General features: G+C 43.4%; 1 protein-coding gene across 1 annotated transcript in view; it reads right to left on the bottom strand.

Annotated features, from left to right (window-relative positions):
- hmcn2 (hemicentin 2) overlaps nt 1-21,168 on the bottom strand; it is a 120,210-nt gene extending 99,042 nt beyond the window's left edge. Inside the window, exons 1-4 of the mRNA XM_056237566.1 lie at nt 20,862-21,168; nt 11,473-11,543; nt 10,065-10,223; nt 9,787-9,909 (exon numbers count right to left, since the gene is read on the bottom strand). Of these exons, the coding sequence (XP_056093541.1) occupies nt 9,787-9,909; nt 10,065-10,223; nt 11,473-11,543; nt 20,862-21,111 (603 nt within the window). The 5' untranslated portion in view covers nt 21,112-21,168. The remainder of the gene's footprint in view (nt 1-9,786; nt 9,910-10,064; nt 10,224-11,472; nt 11,544-20,861) is intronic.
- Between the last annotated feature and the right edge of the window lie 1,869 nt (nt 21,169-23,037).

Raw genomic sequence — 23,037 nt, 5'->3', positions numbered from 1 at the left:
CACCCTAGACGATCACAGAGATCACAATAGATATATATATTAGCAGTACATGGCAAAAAGTGCAGGTAATGCGTTAGTCATTCTAAAACCATTCCAGATGAGACAAGCAGCATCAAAAATAGACATAGAGGGCTTAAAAAGAAAGAAAAAAAAAAGTTAATTCATAAAATAAGCAAAAAGAGCAACATAAAAATATCATGGAAATGGTCAATATGCTTCTGAAGTCATATGATAGCTTTGTGTGGAGAACTAACTCAAATTAAGTTAAGTCTTCTCTGTCAGCTGATGCCTTCAGCCTTCTCAGCCATTGGATGCACCACATTTTTGATTCTTTTATGGTGCATTGCATCTTTTCATTTTGTGTTACAAAAGAGAAAGAAAGTCACACAGGTTTATAACAACATGCAGGTGAGTAAATGATGGCAGAATGTTCATTTTTGAGCTAACTATCCCTTTAACCGCATTCATTTTGAATACTGCAAGGTGCACATTAACGGGGAAAAAAAGAGCAGAATGTGCACCAGGAGATGATGAGACTTCTTAGCAGGTAATGTGAATTTAGGTCCATTATCTGACAGAACAACTGTCTGAATGCACTACAATGATCTGTGAGAAGTCATTTACACTTAACACCAACTTTATGTCCCTTAGACAAACAACTTAAATAAACTGTTTCCTCAGTTAGTATTTTTAGATTTCAGCCATTAACTTCTTTAGAGACAGCTGTGTGTATTTGTTCTGAACTTTTTGTATTGACTACAGACATAATGGCTGCTCTGTGTCCATACCACTGAACAAAAACATCACTTCAGTAAGCCCGCGAGAATGACGCTTATTTAACACATCTTTATATATTTAGGAATGAGAGAGAAAATTGGAGCGAGTGTAGCCTTTGATAATTTCATTACTCAGATTCTCCCCTATTTCTTTCTCTCTAGATCTCTCTCACTCTCTTTGGCTGCAGACGGCAGCTGGTTCCTTTCGGAGTTTACAACTGGAAACAGCTGTAATGAGTGCCACATGTGCAACTATCCCCCACAGAGCAGCAAAAAGCTCACCAATGACCTACATCTGCCTCAAACCAGTGTCTGTTTCAATGGATGCCTCATGGGAGCCGGGAAGATTAAACTAGTAATAGATAATAGACTAAAAGAAGGCAGCGGAGGTTAACTATGTTCAGATAACGGCCTGTGTGTGTCCCGGAAAGGTTTGAAAGCTACCCCTCAAAAGAAAACATCATAGTCAAAAGGATCCTGAAACCATATCCAGTGTGACGAACCGTAATGGGAGGCAACAGACTGGCTTCCTCTGGAAGTTGAACTGTCATGTTTCAAAGATTAGTTGTGGAGGAGTGTTGGTCGGGAAGCATACGTGAAAAGGATGTGGAGGTCAGCTGAGGATCAGCCGAATTCCAACTAAGCACCCACACTGTTTGTATAACTGATGGTTTAAAGGGACAGTTCACCTAAAATAAATAATGAATGACCCAAAAGTCATCAATTACTCACATTCATGTGGTTCCATGACTTGTTCCTCCGTGGAACACAAGAGGATAAAACGTTTAAGAATCAGCTCATAATGAAAGTGAATGCATTCTAAAAAATGCTGGGTTATGATTTTAAACCAAATGGTGGGTTCAGCCTGTTGGGTCATTGTATTGGGTTACTGTGTTTGTAATATTTTTACCCAGGTGCCGGGTTTCTGTAACGCAGGTGCTGGGTCATTTTTAATGTCAATACAAATGATGGACCACCTGACCTGGAACTGCAATGTTGTGTAATCTGTGCAACCGGTTAAAGCTGGATACATTTGTCAACGGTCATTTTGTGTTCTATTCTGCGAGAAAACTTCTTGAGGGGAAATTTCCTTAATGAAATTAAGGTTTGTATTACATTTTATTTCTATCAAATGATTATTACAGTACAAATAGGAAAACATCTGTAGTCTCACAGTTTACCTTTTTTGTTTACATGTTGCAGCTAACGCCTGCTTGGAACTAGCCTTCTACAAACGCAGCATACACTGGATCTACACTCAAAGCGAACAAAGCGCCGGTGCCACCAGGAAGTTTCACTTAAATGTCCGACAGATGAGATGGCACAAGGTAAAGCTGTTTTTGATGTAACATGAATATATAAGATTGTCATTTAATGAATTGGAACAGCTTAGGCTACTGATATCAATTTTCTTTCTACAGATTTAAAAAAAAAAAAAATTATGATTGTAAAAGACTGACTTGCCATTGAATAAAAAATAGGCAGCAGATTTGCACTTAGTGCAAATAGTAATAGATTCTATTTACACTAAGTGGAAAAATAGCATATTTTTACAATTGCTGTATTTACACTAAGTTTAAATAGCAATAGTTTCTATTTACACTAAGTGAAAATAGTAGTATTTTTTTTTTACAATACGTGTAAATAGTAGTAAGATGCTTATAAATAGTGGCAGATACTATTTGCACCTCAGTGTTGTTGTACATTAAACGGTATGCAATAATAACAAATACTGTATAATGTAAATGATTATATTTATTCAAATTATTAAATGGATGCCACCTTCTTGGGCTAATAAAGCCCTCCCTACCCTACACTATTACTGCTATTGTCAATCTAGCATCTTCCATAATTTAGTTTGGTCCAACCAGACGTCAGTAGGCGGAGTTAGTGTAAATAGACTCTGCCAAAAAGGCGGGCTATTTGCACTTAGTGTAAAAAATATTGAATATGAACTGCTCCTTGTGACGATCAGCAGTTGTAGTGCCCTCGAGAGCCTCTGGAGGGCACTCTCACATTGTTTTATGTTTTCCCCATGGACTCATTATGTTTTATTATGTTCAGCTGTGTTTCATTATTGGTGATTGAGCTCCTGATTTAAACCTGTGTTTCTCCTTTGTCCTTTGCGAAGTCTTGTTACACTGTAAGCGTGCATCTCTGAGCATTATTCCTTGTTTTAGTACTCCGTGTTTCCCTGGACTCCTGATCTTTGCCTGTTACCTGGACTGTTTGAACCTGTGCTGCCTGCCTCGACCTAAGCCTGTTTTGACCACGAGTTTCCTCATTGCCCCTTTTTGAACTGTCTGCTTGAGTTTATGTCTGCTTGGCTTTAAGTTTAAATAAAGTGCTGCACATGGATCCGACCGCCTCTGTCCGTACGTTACAGAAGACTTCGCCTAACGAGGATCCAGCAGACTTTCAGCATCTATCCACCGTGGTCAAGACTCGAGCTTCCATGCTAGCCTCTCATCACTTACAGCTGACGGGACTAACCTCTCTCCTCGATGAACTAGCAAGCTCCATACTAACGTTATCTCCGCAGAGCTCAAGCACAGCCGCTAATCTAGCCAGAGCTCCCGCTGCACCTGTTCCACCGCAAACCAGTGTGAGTACTGCATCTAACTATTCCAGTCAGTCATTTCCTGAAAAGTTTGATGGCTCACCTGTGGCGTGTGAAGGATTTCTTCAGCAGTGCAGTTTGTACATGAATCATTATCCCCAGTTTTACACCTCGGGTAACGACCGCGTTTCCCTCATCTGCTCACTGCTCACTGGAAAGGCTCTGGAGTGGGCAGGCGCGCTCTGGGAACCAGGTCGGATGTCGTTCCCTTCTTATGAGGTATTTATCGCCCTATTCAGAGAGGCTTTTGAACTCCCCGCAGAAGAGGAGGATCCCGAGGAACTGCTCTTGTCTCTGCGTCGGGGAGGTTCGTATGCGGCGGATTTCTCTCACTCATTCCGCACGCCGCTAAAGCCTCAGCTCGCCAAACTGTTTGATCCTCCCTTGAGGACCGTCAGAGGGGCTTTCAAGTTTATCGTTCCTGCCAAACCCACTCATCGTATCGGACCCCTCGAGCCCGTATTCCGCACTGGTTTTGTTGAACTTGCTAATCCAGATACAGCGGAGGTTTCGCCGGCCGAACTGGAGTTTGAGCACGTGCCATCCGACTCTAAAGAATCGAATCCCGAGTCAAGTGAATCTAGCCCCGAATCAAGTCCCGAGTCAAGTGCCGAGTCAAGTGAGTCAAGTGAGTCAAGTGAGTCAAGTGAGTCAAGTGAGTCAAGTGAGTCAAGTGCCGCCGAGTCAAGTTCCAAGTCAAGTGAGTCCAGCAAAGTGAAAGTTTCAAGCCCAGTGAAGCGCCGTCGCAGGAGGAGGAGGAGGAGGACTCGTTTGGCTCGCCAGGCTCCGGAAGGCGTTCCCAGATGCCTCGCCCTGCCGGCCCCGCCTCTGCGCCTCGCCCTGCCGGCCCCGCCTCTGCGCCTCGCCCTGCCGGCCCCGCCTCTGCGCCTCGCCCTGCCGGCCCCGCCTCTGCGCCTCGCCCTGCCGGCCCCGCCTCTGCGCCTCGCCCTGCCGGCCCCGCCTCTGCGCCTCGCCCTGCCTGCGCCCTTCAAGTTCCGGGAGGGCTTTCCTGAACCTGTGAATTTCCCCAAGTATTTTTTTGGGGGGGGCAGTAGGTACTCTGTGAGGGCCATGGAGGTGACGCTGACATGGACCTCGTCTGAGTCTGCTCCGCCCTCGTCTGAGTCTGCTCCGCCCTCGTCTCCCTCCGAGTCTGCTCCGCCCTCGTCTGAGTCTGCTCCGCCCTCGTCTCCGTCCGAGTCTGCTCCGTCCTGGTCCCCTTCCAAGTGTGTTCAACCCTGGTCTCCTGTCAAGTGTGTTCAACCCTGGTCTCCTGTCAAGTGTGTTCAACCCTGGTCTCCTGTCAAGTGTGTTCAACCCTGGTCTCCTGTCAAGTGTGTTCAACCCTGGTCTCCTGTCAAGTGTGTTCCACCCTGGTTGTCTTCGACGCGTGCTTCCCTGTGGTCTCTTGCCCCGCTGTGGTCTCTAGGCCCGAGGCCTCTCCATGTGCCTTGCCTCCTGCCTCTCCACGGGCCTGGCCCTCCATCCCAGCCCCCGTTGACCTCCCCCCGGAGCTCTTAGGAGCGTCTGGAAGCCGCTCCTTAGAGGGGGGGTTATGTGACGATCAGCAGTTGTAGTGCCCTCGAGAGCCTCTGGAGGGCACTCTCACATTGTTTTATGTTTTCCCCATGGACTCATTATGTTTTATTATGTTCAGCTGTGTTTCATTATTGGTGATTGAGCTCCTGATTTAAACCTGTGTTTCTCCTTTGTCCTTTGCGAAGTCTTGTTACACTGTAAGCGTGCATCTCTGAGCATTATTCCTTGGTTTAGTACTCCGTGTTTCCCTGGACTCCTGATCTTTGCCTGTTACCTGGACTGTTTGAACCTGTGCTGCCTGCCTCGACCTAAGCCTGTTTTGACCACGAGTTTCCTCATTGCCCCTTTTTGAACTGTCTGCTTGAGTTTATGTCTGCTTGGCTTTAAGTTTAAATAAAGTGCTGCACATGGATCCGACCGCCTCTGTCCGTACGTTACACTCCTGTCCTATTTTATTTGTATTATTTAAAATGAAAAACAGGTTTTCAATATCAGGTTTACTGACCCAGCACTGTCAAAAAAACAACCCAGCAAATGGGTGAATGAACCCAATAAGCTGGGTCAATATAACCCAGAATGTGTTCTGTCCAATATTTACGCAGCTCTGGGTTGCCAAATAACCCAAAAGCTTTTTTTTTTAGAGTTTGGGGACTCTGAAATGGCAAAAAAGCACCATAAAAGTATCATAAAACTAGTCCATGCGAATCATGCGATATGATCCCAGTGATCCCAAAAAAATACCAGGAATTTAGGAGTTGATTTTTATTATTTAAACAGCCCAAGTCTCCGCATTCACTTTAATTATATGGTAAAGAAGAGCAGCGAGGACATTCATCAACATTTCTTCTTTTGTGCTCTACGGAAAGTTTTACAGGTTTAGAATGACATGAGGTTGAGTAAATGATGACAGAATTTTAGTTTTTGGGTCGAATGCCCCTTCGATGCTCTATTGGAAAGATACTGTAGTATAGGGACCCAGGAAACACATACAACCAAAAAGTGTGCGTTGGATGCACTGTAACTCGCTTTAGATAAAAGTATCTGCCAAATGCGTTAATGTAGGGACCAAGACAATTAAGTCTTGAACTTAGTTCCAATGGTTTTTATTTCATCTATTCACTGGAGAATGTCTAAAACTTGCTTGTCTTTTCCTGTGACACCAAAGCAAGGGGTTAATAATTCTTCCTCTCTCAAAGGTGGCCCACAAAGGTTCTCCATGTTACAGACAAGACTTTGGTCACCTATGACAAAAACAGAGCAGGAGATCCAGACTAGACTGGATCTAGTTACACTTGCTCAGACACTCTCCTGTTAGGTCTGTCCGATTGAAAACACCCGTGGGCAATGTCCATGTGCTAGTTTAAGTGGTGTTGAACCACTTTGACTGTGAATGTGTTCAATTGGATGGAAGTTTTGCATAATAAGCTATTGCAAAGGTAGAGACACTGTATTAATAATTATAAAACAGATAGTTCCGGTTGATAGTTCGATTGGTTGAGCCGCGTTCGAAGCGGTTGTAAATACTCAACAAACATTCACCTGTGACCGCATTACATTAGTATTACTGCGCAACTGCCGTTTGTGATTCTTTGTTGTTGCATGGACTAGCAGGACTATCAATTTATTTATATAGTCTATTCAATTTAATTTTCTATTTAGCCTATAGACAGGACTACATACTTTATTTATTAAAATTAAACTGTATGTGTCCATTGATTGTGAAGTTAGACATCGAAAATTGCAGATCAAGCGCATGGGGCTGCATGTTTTTTCTTGTTATTAATTGTATCCTATTTTCCGTTATTACAGTTAACTACGCGCAGTGATATGGAACTGTAATGCGGTCAAACCTGCCTGGAACTACTTTAGCCGTGCGTTTCCCTGAAAATAATTGCACACCTTAGAACGTTCTCAACCAATCAGAATCAAGCATTCAACAGCCCTGTAGTATAAATGTGTTATAACCACTGATCTATATAGGTTATAACATTATTTTTTGGTGTTGGTGTTTATTTTATGAATAGAATTTTAACAACGCCCCTTAGCTGTTCTAAATTCACTGTAAAACACGGCTTCGCGGGGCTTATTGCTTTATTATCTCATCCCTCAATTCTCTTTATTGATTACATTTTCCTTTGTTCAGCTGAAACAAATCATGCACATTTCTGTGACTACGTCAAATTTCTGAACAATTGGTGGATCAGTGAGAATAACTATTGTTAAGTTCAGGGGTCTTCATACAGGTCTGTGACCCCAAGGGGTCAACGTCAATCAAATCTATTAAAAAGCTAAAGTTCAGCATTGTCTCTATCAATTGAACTAAAAGTAAGTATAAAGAAAAATTTTAAATGTAAAGTACAATTACTTGATGCCAATGATTTTTAATGGCTTTGCAATGTACAATTAGCATCTTTACAATATTTAAATAAATAAATATGATACTATACAGATCTAAATATAGGCCAGACCCTGACAATAAAGTCCCTGATTTAGTTGTGTTATAAACAACAAGATATTCCATCAATACTAAAGTCGGTTACACTTTATTTTAAGGTGTCCATGTTACAGTGAAATATACATTTAAGTACTGAGTAATGATAATTAACTACATGTACTTACTATAGGGTTAGGGTTAGGATAAGGGTGTGGTTTGGAGTTAGTTGCATGTAATTATGTACAAATAGCAATTACTATTATAGTACCGGTATGTAACGTGTAACAAGGACACTGTCAAAAAAAGTGTTACCCTAAAGTCTTCTGCCAATAAAGTACCCAAATCTCCACCTTCACCTTGAGTTTGGCCGGCCTGGGGTTTCAGCCAAACCATTAGACTCTATAAAGCACCGACACGCTTTCATGAAGCTTTATCTGCAAATCACTCCAATGATTAAGCTGAGCACCGTCCTTTGTTTAAGTAGTGCCTCCTCCTTCAGCTCCACAAAGAGCTGTCTGTTGGAGACATCCAACCTGGACGCTGGACAGGCAGCTGTGCTGGATAGAGCAGGCATGATAGATCATATCCGGGATTACTAAGTAAAATAAGCCCTGCTCTCTCTCTTTGCCCCCTTCCCCTCCCAAAAAAATGACAAAGCGCTGTGTGTATTTGATTTGGCTCTTGCTTATTTAACTCCTATCAGACAAGAACCATTCAGGGTAGATGTGGAGAGCAATCTTGAGGTTTCTGCGGATTTACAGATTTGCCTTCATTCATTTTTCAAAATCCCACCCATAGACTAATCAAAAGTAAAAAATACACCTGACATGGGAGTGTGTTTTCATACTTGGACATAAAATGTCGGAGAATTTAGGAACATGTATTAACTAGGGATAAAGAACACTGGGAAGAACCCAGTCACTGCAATGGGCACAGAGACCCTGTGTAACCGAACCATATAAAAGATGTCTAATGTTTTTTTCTACATTGCACAAGAAGTTATTTAAGCAGCATATAAGGAGACTTTACAGAGCTTAAAGGATTAGTTCATGGCCGTAGTATACTTTGAAAGGCTCGCGCAGATACGGAGCGGAATGTTGACAATGAAGTATACCTGGGCCTTTAGACTTTTTGGTGAATGTCTGTGGGATGAAAGTAAACTATCAGAGCTCTAAGAGCAACTCTGTGACCCTGACCTTGAGACAATTCTCACAGAGCAGCAGGGGTGTTGGAGAGTGTTAACAGCTCGAGGTTGTCCAGTCATCCTGAGCGCAGACACTCTCACCAACAGGTACAGGTGGTAAAGCTCTCAAACACAACTACCATCAGCTGCCCACCTCCACAGGACCATAAATCAATTACACACACACATATCCAATTACAAATACACATCCGCAAACATGCTTTTCTTTACTTTTCAGGCCTTTTTGCCTTGTTGTCTTATGGATTACTTTTTCCATAGTTGTTGCTGGAAGACTCCGGCTCTGCCATGTCCTGTGTTGACATGCATGATACCACTGTCTCACAAAGAGGAAGGTCTGCTTTCTTTCATGTCTCACTATGACCGAACATGCTTCATTTTAGTCTGCATACCATGAAACAGACTGAAATATTTGCCCCTTCAGATTATTGAGTCCAGTGAATGTTGCATTTAAAACACTGCTGTACAGTTAATGTTGTGGCAGATATAATTTCTTCACACGTCCTTCACATCTGGTCAGTTCATTCGAGTGGCAGCTTTCATCGATCATTGAAACCAAGCCGCATTACACACTGAATGAGCACTGTACTTCAAGACAATGGAGTTATTTTTTTCTTTATTGTGCATCCAAAAAAATTGCAAGCAAAACAACCAATGTCTTTTTTCCAGAATTTTTTTTTCTTTTCTTTCTGCTATTGAGTTTTAAAACATTTTGCTTGAGAAACGTTTTTTTGTGACTTTTTTCTTTTTTGTGAATCAAAAAGTTTAAACCCAATGGATAAGCAACAGTTGCTGGTGAATATAATAAATATTAGTGCTGTCAAATCGATTAATCCTGATTAATCGCATCTAACACAAAAGTTTTTGCTTATATATGTGTGTATATATATATTTATATATACAGTATATTATATGTGTGTGTATGTGTGCATGTCTGTGTGTGTGTGTGTGTGTGTGTTTATATATATATACACACATACACAATATATTATATAAACAAAAAATTTTATGTTAGATGTGATTAATCGGTTTGACAGCACAAAAGTTTTTTTTAATTGATTAAAAAATAAAAAATGTATTAAATTTTTTTTTTGGTGCACAATAAAGACAAAAAAAATAATGGTGCCATACTAAACTTACACATCACACCACTATACTGCCCTATGTGTCTGCAATTCACATACATATGAATGTCATATGAGTTCATGCGTCTCACCTCATTGACTTGCTGTTTGTCCAGGTGAAAAATTTGACCGGAGCTGGTGGCAGCAATCTCCTCGTAGGCTCTGTATCCCGGCTGGGAGCGATCCCCGCAGTCCCCCGTCAACACAAACACAACCTGGATTCAGAGGGGACATTTGTGAGTGTGAGTGTTTGGTTAGGGGGTTGGGTGTTGGGATTAAATGTCAATACTGGGGTATATTCCATGAAGAGCAGATGGATTTTTAAAATAAGCTGTGAGATATTTAGATTTATGGCTTATAACTTCACTACCTGAGACTGTCGGAGCTGTACTAACTGAAGAACATCTCTTTTCAGGCGATAATCTTTGGCTCTGGCATCTGTGAAAACATAGATGAAGGATCCAGGTAGCGAGACCTCCAGAGCCTTCTTGATGGCCCCAATGCTCATCTCAGGACAATCCCCTCCACCCTGAGAGGGAACAACAAGGCCTTCATCGTTGACATCCACATTTATGCACTGACCAGAGCACAAAAAAGCACATAATGTATTGGCCCGGAATACAAGTTCTAGTACTTACTTTAGAGCCCAAAGGGACAATAAGAACAGAGTGCTAATAAAACTGTTGCGCTGAAGACAGATCAAGTGCTGAGATGAGCCAAGATACTCAGCAGAAGCCACAGAGAGCAAATAAGAACACAGAGTACAGAATATGATTCGATGATGATTTATGAAGGAAGAGGCCAATGGCTGCTGTGTCTCTTGCTGCTAAAGAATACAAGTGTAAACACCTGAGTAAAGGTAACTAGGGGGGTCTAGAGGTTGAAGACGAGTGGACGGCAGCATTTTGGATAGAGGAAGAGGATGCAGGCAGAGCAGTGTTTGAGTTGCAGTAATCTAACCAATAACTAAAGCCGGGCCGTCATTTCAGCAAGTTAATGCAGTTTGAGAAATTAAGAAATTATACTAACTGGAGCACAAATTATTTGCAAATGATTTGAATATGTAAACGACATTGTATCAATCTATCTCAGTTATTTAGAGTATTATTTATATCATTTCTATATTTTATTTACCAGCATTGACCATCATGTAACACTCAAAGTTATTAACAATTTAACTCACAACTTATAAAACTTTAACTAAAAATGTAATAACACTGTTAAATGTAATCTTCAGCAAATTTCAAAATTAATAATTTTTTCACACTGTACATCATAAATGTTGTGATGTCTGATTGCCCGTGTAGGACTTACAATGATTGTTTTTTAAAGTGTTTTATTTCTAATTTATTTTGACAAAACAGAATAAAATAAAACAGAATAAAACAGTCAGCCATTAAAATAATTATCGGTTTATTGATACTAGCCTGAATTTAAATATCAGTTAATTACTATCAAATAATGTAATCATTCTTAGGACTGCTAAATCAAAATTATGAATCTATATTAAACAAATAAGGTGTTATAAATTATTAATACATATAAATGGGTGTTATAAATATTAATTATATTTTATAAACATTCTCTGCTGGTCTGTTTGAAGGGGATTTGGGGCTTGTAAACTTAAAACCAGTTAAACGATTTGAAAATCAGCTTGGGAGAATAGCTAGACCAGCTAAGACCAGCAAACCAACTAATATAGGTGAATCCCTATATCAAATAAATTACAATAGGGTTATTTTTCCTCTTTTATTGCTCTTTTATAGTCTGTTTCCCACCTGAACAAACAGCTCTTGAAGATCCTTCTGGAACTTCTTAGGGTCAGTAGTGATGGAAACAGGACCGATGTCTGGTGAGGGAAAACAAAGAAATCAAGAAGCATCTATTTTAAATATTAACTGTGTTCACAATCTGAAGGTTCAGGTTACCGTCCTTTTTGGAGCCCTTCATTGAGTGCTTCTATCTATCACAACACTTCAACAAACAAATCCCTGGGGAGTAGGAGTTTTGAAAAGATTAACCTTCTTCACCCTCATTAATGAATTTTAAACAGTGAGGATTAGGTCCAACTAAAGCCCCTTCCTCAGATAGGACCCTACTAACGAGTGTCTCGAATCTCTTTCTAGATCAGACTAGATACAGACCCAGCCAACTCCCAATCACAAAACACATTTGTCCCGGATTCTACCTCAGCAACATCTGCGGTTACAAATGACTGTCCTGAAACGTTTGACAGCTGAGAAAATAAATGACAGACCATGCAAAATTCCAGCAGTCCTCATGTGATACCAAACTGGGTTCATAACATCATTCATTATTTTTTTAGGACTGCCATCATCCACCTAGATAATCTCTAACCTCTTCCCCTTTCTCTACTTTATCTCTCTCACTTTCTTTTGTCTCAGGATGAATTGTGTCCTCCCTGAATTTGGCACTTATTTGGACTCACTCAGAATCTGATTGATTAGAGAGCTGAATATCCAGCACATGGATGAACCAGCATACAGAAAATACATTGTTTATGGTCATGGGTCTGATATCCCCACATTATTTATTACTCTGACTTACTTTTTAAAGGTTATTAAAAAATAGAAGACAAAGAGGAGGATTACAATTTTGACAGTGCTTCGGGAGAATGGACTGAAGAGAAAAATTTGGACCATGTCTGAGGGGAAGTATGTCTTCTTCTGAAAGCAAATAGGACAGATCAATACACCATTACATAATAATACTTAAAAAAAACTTTTAAGTTATGATCTTCAGCACTGAATGCCAACAAACTTTATATTGAATCCTGTTATATTAGAGTATTTATAAATAATAAAATTACATTATATTATATTAATAATATTTTGTCAACAATAATATTAATATTTTAGAAACATTCTCTGCTGAAAAAAAACCCAGCATGATTCCCTGGTCTCCCAGCATGGTCAGGCTGGTCTGTTTTGACGTTTTAAGGGGTTTTGGACATTCTTAAACATAAAACTGATTATACCTGTAACGGTCACCAGCTGGAGTGCCCTTGAGAGCCACTAGAGGGCACTCCACACCAGACTATTATCACTCCCTCACAAACTACATTTCCCATAACTCACTGCCCGGACTCATCACTGATTGCATTCACCTGTGTCTCATTACCCTGTTAGTCTCGGCCTATTTATACCATGTTCACTCATTCACTCACTGTGAAGTTTTGTATGTTGTTGCACTGCATTTCCGAGCGTTTTCCTTGGTTTAATGTTTCTCGTTTTTTGGATTTCTTGCCTGTTCCGTGGATTACTATTTTGCCTCTGACCCCTGCCTGTTTTGTTTGTTTGTTTGTTTGTTTGTTTGTACTGCCTACCTGTGTTTTGACCTATTGCCTGTTTATTGGATTACGTGTCTGGATTGCCCCTAATTAAAGTTGCATTTGGATCTCAACTTTCTGGTCTCCGAGCAGTTCGTGACATAAAACTTCGCCGACACAGATCCAGCAGCCGAGTAAGACCCAGACCCATCGATGAATCCAGCAGCACAAATTATACGTCTCCGTCAAGGAGATCGACCCATCGAGAATTAAGTTTATGGACTTTTTGGAGCTTGCTCCTCTGACTTACATGGATGAGGTATGTCTAATGATATTTTTTCATGGAGGACTATCTGAGCCACTTATGACGCTTTTCCACTGCTGGTACGGCTCGGATCGGCCCGGTACGGTTCGACTCGGCGCGGAACGGTTCGGCTCGCTTCGCTTTTCCACTGCGTGGTACGACTCGACTCGGTACGGCACGGTTCGGTTCGCTTTAGCTCGGTTGCTTTTCCACCGCAGTTAGTACCTCTTCAAAGTGGGTGGGACTGATCGTTATTTTGTCCCTACACTTGTAGGTCCGGTGATAGCCGTGTGCGGCTAAGAGCTGAGCTATTTCTTGGAACACTTTTTCATTCCGTTTTGCCCCATCCAGCTCTCGCTGGATCCGCTCCTCGGCAACCAACGAGAGGAACGTCTGCACCTCGTCCACTGACCACGATTCAGCCATTTGTTTTTAAAGTTTAAAAAACAGATGCTACCGCGTTGGCTGTTGTCTACTGGTTATTTAAATCTAGCGGGTTTAGTGTCCAATGACGCTGGTAGTGACGATTCTGTCTGACCAATCAGTGATCTGCAGTGTTTTTACGTCACATTTTAGTACCGGTACGGTACGCTTGGAACCTCAACAGACCAGGTACCATTTAAAGCGAGCCGAAGCGAGCCGTACCGTACCGGACCATGCAGTGGAAAAGCACCACAAGTGAGCCGTACCGAACCGAACCGTACCGTACTATGCAGTGGAAAAGCGCCAAAGCGTGCCGTACCGAACCGAACCGTACCGTACTATGCAGTGGAAAAGCGCCATTAGCTACCTTGTGCCAGGGCATAACCCTAACGGCACTCTTGAACAGTATATTGACTTGGCCCTTTCCTTGAATGGTTCGTCATTTACTGTGGGCTTTGCGGAGGAAGAACCCCACAAGCTCACGGTAAACTCTAAGCCTGAGAATCTTCACGCCATGCCACCCATCAGGCCCATCATCGGATCGGTCTCTGGACATCCCAGATTAATGTCCAGCGTGATGGACCCACCGCTCATGTCAGCACGGATGGCCAAGAAGATCGGCCGAACGGGGTCTTGTCCTGCCAAAACCACCGTTCCAGAGTCTTGTTCCGTCGAGGTCCTTGCCGAGCCTATGCTCCACATCAGCCCTGCCGAGCCTGCTCGTCATGTCATGCCTGCCAAGTCTGAGTATCTTCACGTCATGCCTGATCTTCACGTCATGCCTGTTTAGCCTGATCTTCACGTCATGCCTGTTTAGCCTGATCTTCACGTCATGCCTGGTCTTCACGTCATGCCTGTTCAGCCTGATCTTCACGTCAAGCCTGCGCTCCCCATCAGCCCTGCCGAGCCTGTACTTCACGTCAGTCCTGCCAAGTAGGGCTGGGCGATATGGAGCAAAAAATATATCTCGATATATTTTACTATATCTCGATATTCGATATATATCTCGATATCTTTACAGGAAAATGGATGTGAATACAACTCAAAATATAGGCCTACAATCAATTGAAAATTAATTTTCCATAACAGAATGTAACCAAATGAGAAAATTCAAGGCAGAACTATGCACTATGGAAGTTAGATTAATGGATAAAATTCAGAGTCATTGTTATTTGATGCTTAAGAACCTTAAAACCTGGTTGTGGTACAGTGTCAGTGATTAGTTGTGAAATCTTGCATAAATTGTATCTTATTTAATCCTCCATATGAAAGTTTATGTGCTCAGATTATTTCTTTTTATTAAACAATAGTTTAAAACAAGACGTTTGTAGTAGCCTACTGATTACTGGAGTCTATTAATCGAACTTCCATGCCTCTTATATAGTAATTATATATTGTGGTATGTAGGCTACCAATTTACTAATGCTCACTCTCGGTCTCTCTCGTGCTCCGTCGCTCGCGCGCAAACACACTCGGTCTCTCTCGAGCGCAGACACACTCGGTCTCTCTCGTGCTCTGTCGCTCGCGCGCAGACACACTCGGTCTCTCTCGAGCGCAGACACACTCGGTCTCTCTCGTGCTCTGTCGCTCGCGCGCAGACACACTCGGTCTCTCTCGTGCTCTGTCTCTCGCGCGCAGACACACTCGGTCTCTCTCGTGCTCTGTCGCTCGCGTGCAGACACACTCGGTCTCTCTCATGCTCTGTCTCTCGCGCGCAGACACACTCGGTCTCTCTCGTGCTCTGTCTCTCACGCGCAGACACACTCGGTCTCTCTCGTGCTCTGTCTCTCGCGCGCAGACACACTCGGTCTCTCTCGTGCTCTGTCTCTCGCGCGCAGACACACTCGGTCTCTCTCGTGCTCTGTCTCTCGCGCGCAGACACACTCGGTCTTTCTCGTGCTCTGTCGCTCGCGCGCAGACACACTCGGTCTCTCTCGTGCTCTGTCTCTCGCGCGCAGACACACTCGGTTTCTCTCGTGCTCTGTCTCTCTAACGCAGACACACCCGGTCTCTCTCGTGCTCTGTCGCTCGCGCGCAGACACACTCGGTCTCTCTCGTGCTCTGTCTCTCGCGCGCAGACACACTCGGTCTCTCTCGTGCTCTGTCTCTCGCGCGCAGACACACTCGGTCTCTCTCATGCTCGGTCTCTCTCGTGCTCTGTCTCTCGCGCGCAGACACACTCGGTCTCTCTCGTGCTCTGTCTCTCGCGCGCAAACACACTCGGTCTCTCTCGTGCTCTGTCTCTCGCACGCAGACACACTCGGTCTCTCTCGTGCTCTGTCTCTCGCGCGCAGACACACTCGGTCTCTCTCGTGCTCTGTCGCTCGCGCGCAGACACACTCGGTCTCTCTCGTGCTCTGTCTCTCGAGCGCAGACACACTCGGTTTCTCTCGTGCTCTGTCGCTCGCACGCAGACACACTCGGTCTCTCTCGAGCGCAGACACACTCGGTCTCTCTCGTGCTCTGTCTCTCGCGCGCAGACACACTCGGTCTCTCTCGAGCGCAGACACACTCGGTCTCTCTCGAGCGCAGACACATTCGGTCTCTCTCGTGCTCTGTCTCTCCCGCACAGACACACTCGGTTTCTCTCGTGCTCTGTCTCTCGCGCGCAGACACACTCGGTCTCTGTCTCTCGCGCGCAGACACACTCGGTCTCTCTCTCGCGCGCAGACACACTCGGTCTCTCTCTCGCGCGCAGACACACTCGGTCTCTCTCTCGCGCGCAGACACACTCGGTCTCTCTCTCGCGCGCAGACACACTCGGTCTCTCTCGCGCGCAGACACACTCGGTCTCTCTCGCGCGCAGACACACTCGGTCTCTCTCGCGCGCAGACACACTCGGTCTCTCTCGTGCTCTGTCTCTCGCGCGCAGACACACTCGGTCTCTCTCGTGCTCTGTCTCTCCCGCGCAGACACACTCGGTCTCTCTCGAGCGCAGACACACTCGGTCTCTCTCGAGCGCAGACACACTCGGTCTCTCTCGAGCACAGACACACTCGGTCTCTCTCGTGCTCTGTCTCTCGCGCGCAGACACACTCGGTCTCTCTCGTGCTCTGTCTCTCCCGCGCAGACACACTCGGTTTCTCTCGTGCTCTGTCTCTCACGCGCAGACACACTCGGTCTCTCTCGAGCGCAGACACACTCGGTCTCTCTTGTGCTCTGTCGCTCGCGCGCAGACACACTCGGTCTCTCTCGCGCGCAGACACACTCGGTCTCTCTCGTGCTCTGTCTCTCGCGCGCAGACACACTCGGTCTCTCTCGTGCTCTGTCTCTCCCGCGCAGACACACTCGGTTTCTCTCGTGCTCTGTCTCTCGAGCGCAGACACACTCGGTCTCTCTCGAGCGCAGACACACTCGGTCTCTCTCGTGCTCTGTCTCTCGCGCGCAGACACACTCGGTCTCTCTCGTGCTCTGTCTCTCCCGCGCAGACACACTCGGTTTCTCTCGTGCTCTGTCTCTCGCGCGCAGACACACTCGGTCTCTCTCGAGCAGACACACTCGGAGTTCTGTAGCCTCCGGGCTGGTTGCGGATGAGACAATTGTTGAAGGAGACAACACGCGAGGTGAGGGGGAACAAAAGCAAGGAGGCGGGGGCGAGCACAGCACAGAGAAGGCAAACAAGCAAAGTGGCGAAATCAGGATTAAATATAAACAATATATCGATATATACGATATGTCAAAATCCATATCGTGTTTAAAAAATATCTCGATATATTTTAAATATCGAGATATCGCCCACCCCTACTGCCAAGCCTGAGCTGCTTCACGTCAATCCTGCCGAACCTGCACTTCACGTCAGTCCTGCCAAGCTTGAGCTGCTTCACGTCAGTCCTGCCGAGCCTGCACTTCACGTCAGTCCTGCCGAGCCTACGCATCACGTCATGGCCACGAGCCAGAGACTGTTCCCGTCACGTCTGACGAGCCAGAGACCGTTCACGTCACGCCTGCCGAGCCAGAGTCCGTTCACGTTACGTCTGCCCAGCCAACGTCTCCGGACAAGATGGCCGCCGCCGAGCCAGTGTCTCCAGACAAGATGGCCGCCGCCCAACCAGCGTCTGTTCCTGAGCCGGTGTCTGTTCCCTTTGTTCCTGAGCCGGTGTCTGTTCTTGAGCCGGTGTCTGTTCCAGCTCATAACCCCATAGCTGCCCCCGAGAAGATTTTGGGGAGAGGCAGTAGGTCCCTGGATGGGATCATGGAGGCCGCGCCGCCATGGCTGCCAGAAGGGTCGTCGCCACCCCAAGTGTCGTCTCTGCCCTGGCCGCCCGAAGGGCCTAGTCCACCCCGGCCACCTGAACTGCCAGGTCCGTCCTGGGTCCCTACACAGCCTGCTCCGCCCTAGTCGCCTGCACAGCCTGCTCCGCCCTGGTCCTCTTCCGCTCCACGGGCCTGGCCCTCCTTCCCGCCCCCTGTCTGGAAGCCGCTCCTTTGAGGGGGGGGCTATGTAACGGTCACCAGCTGGAGTGCCCTTGAGAGCCACTAGAGGGCACTCCACACCAGACTATTATCACTCCCTCACAAACTACATTTCCCATAACTCACTGCCCGGACTCATCACTGATTGCATTCACCTGTGTCTCATTACCCTGTTAGTCTCGGTCTATTCCCTAGTTTTGTATGTTGTTGCACTGCATTTCTGCATTTTCCTTGGTTTCATGTCTCTTGGTTTTTGGATTTCTTGCCTGTTCCGTGGATTACTCTTTTGCCTCTGACCCCTGCCTGTATTGTTTGTTTGTTTGTTTGTTTGGACTACCTACCTGTGTTTTGACCTATTGCCTGTTTATTGGATTACGTGTCTGGTTTGCCCCTAATTAAAGCTGCATTTGGATCTCAACTTTCTGGTCTCCGAGCAGTTCGTGACAATCCCCATCTCTAAATCAGCTTGGACTAGCTTAAACCAGCTAAGACCAGCAAACCAACTAAGGTTTTTCAGCATATTATATATAAACTTGTATTTATGATATTTTAGCAATATTAATATTTTATAAACAATCTCTGCTGAAAAGCACAGCATGGTCAGGGTCTGTTTCCTTGTTTGGGGTGGAACTCCTAAGACTAGGGTTGCCACCTATGTCTGATAAAAAACCGGGACATATCGATGACCCGCCCAACGGGGGAAGGCGATTACTTGCGCACTTCTTACCTGCGCTTTTTGAGGCACACACGCAGACTAGCACACACACGCAAGGTCTCTCGCTCTCTCCCTCTCTGTCGTGCGCGCTACACAGTTTGAACATATTCACGTAGCCTTTCGAAAACTGGGACATTCAGTGTCCCGGGAGAGTGCATACATTTCCCTGGACAAGTTATTAAAAAGAAGGACAATCCCGGTAAAACCAGGACAGGTGGCAACCCTACCTAAGACTGGTTTAGTTTTTTTTTTAGCTTGTATTATATAAAATAATAATATTAAATAGAAAGTATTATAATATATTAGATATTATATGATTATTTATTCAAATATTAATAATTATATTTTATCAACATTTATTAATATCAAGATTTTTAAGTATGCTCTGTTGTAAACAAGCTCTTTTGCTGGTTTAGGGATGTTTGGGGCATTTGAAAAAAGTTAAACCATCTGTAAGTCACCTTAGGAGAGCATCAAGCCTAGCTTAAACCAGCCAAGACCAGCAACCCAACTAAGGCTGGTTTAGGTTCCTTAATCATTTTCATCTTCTGCACTTTCTCCATCCCTCTCTCAGCTGTGAGGGGCCATTAAGTTGTGTTGCTGTCACGCCTTTATGTCTGTCACCGGCTGTCTTTGTGATCTCAGCGGTTTACAAGGTCCTCAAGGGAACGCTACATTAAAAGGTGAGGGAAGGACTGGCACCATCCCCCCTACCAGTCTAGCACTGACGTCTCTCCTCTGACTGGGGGGCTGGGTTGACTCTTCCGGAGAATTGGATGGAGGACTGGGGGTGATTGTGTTAATTACATACTACCAGACAACATGTGCTTCTCATCAGCTCCATGGGCACCCTACCCCCCTAAGGCTAACAGATACTTGGTTTGAACCAGGCTAGATTGTGTAGCTAGGATTGTGTAAGTGTACCTGAGAACACAGTGCTCTTGATGCAGTCTGTGAGCAGATGTGGAATTTAAACAGATTTAATGAGCGTGGAAAACATACAGTGATAGAAACTGAAAAATGGTGACATGGTTTGCAGATTAACCAGTTCAAAGTTCACAGATCAAAATGTAAATTGCAAATGTAAAGTACAGTTTTGTTGTTTAAAGGTGCACTAGGTTGGTTTCAATATAGCCAGATGACTTGACATTTATATACACTGTAAAAAATATTGTTGGTTTAACTTAAAAAAGTAAGTAAACTGATTGCCTTAAAATTTGAAGTTCACTGACATTTAAAAAAAAAAATACAATGAAGAAGATTGGTTTAATCAACAGAAACTCAAAATATTACGTTATTGAACCAGATAAATTAGTTGATGTGAAAAGAAAAAGGTTTGTGATAACAAATCATGAAAATATTTTTTTACAGTAGGCTATAGGCCTACCTATAGGTATATTGGTCTGGATACATTTACTAACGGCTTCCTTTTCACACCAAAGCTATTTTATCTTTTGTTTTGTTCATTCCGTTACACGGGAGCTGTGGGTTGTCAGAGTTTTTTTTTTTTTTTTTTTTTTTTACTATTCCTTTCATACTTATTCGATTAGTAAATTACATTAAAAAAAATATTAGTATTATTGTCATAAGTAGTAGGCCTAACTCAGTCATGGCTGATCATGTGATGTTAATGGCGACACCCATGAGGGGGCTACCCGCGACATGAAAATAAAACATATCTTACATTCTCTAAAGTAGCTACTTTTAATTTTGTACTTGGCAAAAATGTACAGTGCACCTCTCCATGAATTTATGGATCACAACCTTTCAGCGGTCCCTGGTGGTGAAAATGTTCCTAGCAGCCCAAACACCTTTGTTCAAATTAGTTCATTGACATTCTAGTGCTTGGCCAAACAAACTTCTCAAAACTTTATTAAGCGTTTCTCCATATGGAACTTTAGGCATTGATATTCGATCAGCAGTTATTCATTCTTTGGAATCACTTTTATAAGGCAACGTAACTGACAAGAATGAGTTACAACAATTTACATTAATCATAAGATAGAAACATAGGATTTAATACCTGGATCGTGGAAAGGAACCAGCACGAAGTTCCTGATTGGTCTTGTTCTGCGGCTCAGAGTTCTCTCCAGGATCCGAGACGCACCATCTATCACCTGTTTGAGATCGTCATACATAGAGCCGGTAACATCGAAGACAAAGGCCAGTGTTGAAGCGCTGTCATCCGCGCCGGAGTGACTCTTCGCGGGGGGAACGGATGAGGAGCGCGCGCTGATAGTCAGCGCCAAGATGAGGAAATTTGCAAGATTCATTCTTGCTTGAAATTCATTAGACCAGTATTTTAAATGTGTCAAACAAACATATGAAGAAAAAAATCACCGTAACATGAATGATAAAAAATGTAAGTGATGTAAACCCGATGTTTGAGGGAGAAAAAAAATAAAGAAAATCAGTTAATTCCTGAAGAAGAAAAAAAAATTGTCCCAGAAATGTTCAATCCAGTCGTTTGAGTACTTATAAAAGGTCGGGTGTAAATAATCCTACTCGCACTGGATAAACGCTACTTGGAGTAAATTCCATATGACTTGTCCCATCCTTGGCTGAGTTTTGGAGAGAAGTTGTAAGAAGCGCGTGGACCCTCTGGAGCTGAACACTGCAGTGTTGGGGAGGGGTGTGAGGAGTCCTTACAACCTGATTTTTTTTTTGTGTGTGTAACTTGACCCGACTGTGACTCCCAACCCCAGCCCACATGGCCTGCTCCAGTTTACCAGGGAGCCACTCAAGAAACTCGTGCCAACTGCCATGAGACAGATGGAAGTGAACTATTGTATCTTACAATAACAATGTCTGGAGGAATTGATGACACTGCATAGTGAAAACGGGGCAAGTTGACACGATTTATTCCAGTAAATATGTAGGCTATGAGGTTTGATTTTGAAAGTCAACATATACCTTACACACTACAAGAAAGTGGTTCCTCAGTTATTTCCCTCGGAATTTTGTTCATTCAAGGTTCATTCAACACATAATGAAACAATAGCGGGGCATGTTGTCACCAATTAACCTGCCATTAAACCGTTTATTATAGGCTTGTAATAGTAATTTAAACAGTAAAACAATTATGAAACAAAATAATGAATGAAATTAATAACTTATAAATAAATACATATTTTTAATAAATTAATAAATTGATTATATTTGCATGATTTAAAACAACTTACCCTGAGCTGACAAAATGTCCAACATTTCAAACAAAATAATTGACTTATGTCAGAATGTATGCCAGTGTGCTTTTATTGTGTTCACTTTTTAAAACCACTTTCCATTCCATTGTGGGGTTTAGAGGACAGAATGCACCAAAGCTATTATAATTTAAGAGGTTTTCAAACTAAAATAAAGGATAATATAGAAAATGTACATTTCTAAACAACAAGACCTTTGGCTTAAAACATTACAGATACTAAAAGCTTTTGTGACAACTAGCCTTAACCTCCCTGACATTCTTCTCGGGAGTAATATTTAGTGCATGGATAGGGTTGAAATAATTTTAGGTTTATTAATAGAGTGAGTTTATACTCAGCTGCCACACATCTAATAATATACATGAAATTCTCTGGACTCAGTTTAATGTGCGGCATAAATGACAAGGCTCCAGTAGAGGCATCCCAGATGCTTTTTGAAAGGAAAGACTCCGGATACGCCTTCACCCCTTTGTATATCCGGATAAATTTTGTTGCTATCAGTAATTCTCAGATACATCAATCACACCTCATGCAACATTTGGTCATCAAGCATTTATTGTTGCTTTAACTTGATATCGGGGCAGCAAATGCTGTCAAGTTGATAACAGAACATCACAAAAAAGGAAGGAAAGTGGGGATGTCAATGACCCTGTAACCTCCAAAATTTAGCAGCTAGTTCTATTTACATGGTAGCCATTATATTTTTCTGGAATCACAGCAAAAAACTAATAGCATAGGGTTTATGACAGTATACAGATGTTGTTTTTGTGATAATTCGATCTAAAACCAACAAGGCATTTGCTTTCAGGTCAGCACATGGTTGGTTAAATGATCAAGACTCACCCAAAGCGCCTTGCCAAATGACACACTGCCATTCAAAGACACTTAACTTAGGAAATGATTTCATCTTTAGGATGGACATGTCGTTTAAAAAAGTTTGGCCATTGGAGAAGTCTTTACCTAGTATTTTCTGAAGGGATACTTCTAACAAAAAAT

This window comes from Rhinichthys klamathensis, unplaced genomic scaffold (assembly GCF_029890125.1).
Source record: "Rhinichthys klamathensis goyatoka isolate OS25496 unplaced genomic scaffold, OSU_Roscu_1.1 h1tg000487l_1, whole genome shotgun sequence".
NCBI classification, from domain to species: domain Eukaryota; kingdom Metazoa; phylum Chordata; class Actinopteri; order Cypriniformes; family Leuciscidae; genus Rhinichthys; species Rhinichthys klamathensis.
Note: the sequence above shows the minus strand (reverse complement) of the source record. Positions and strands in the feature narration are given on the sequence as shown.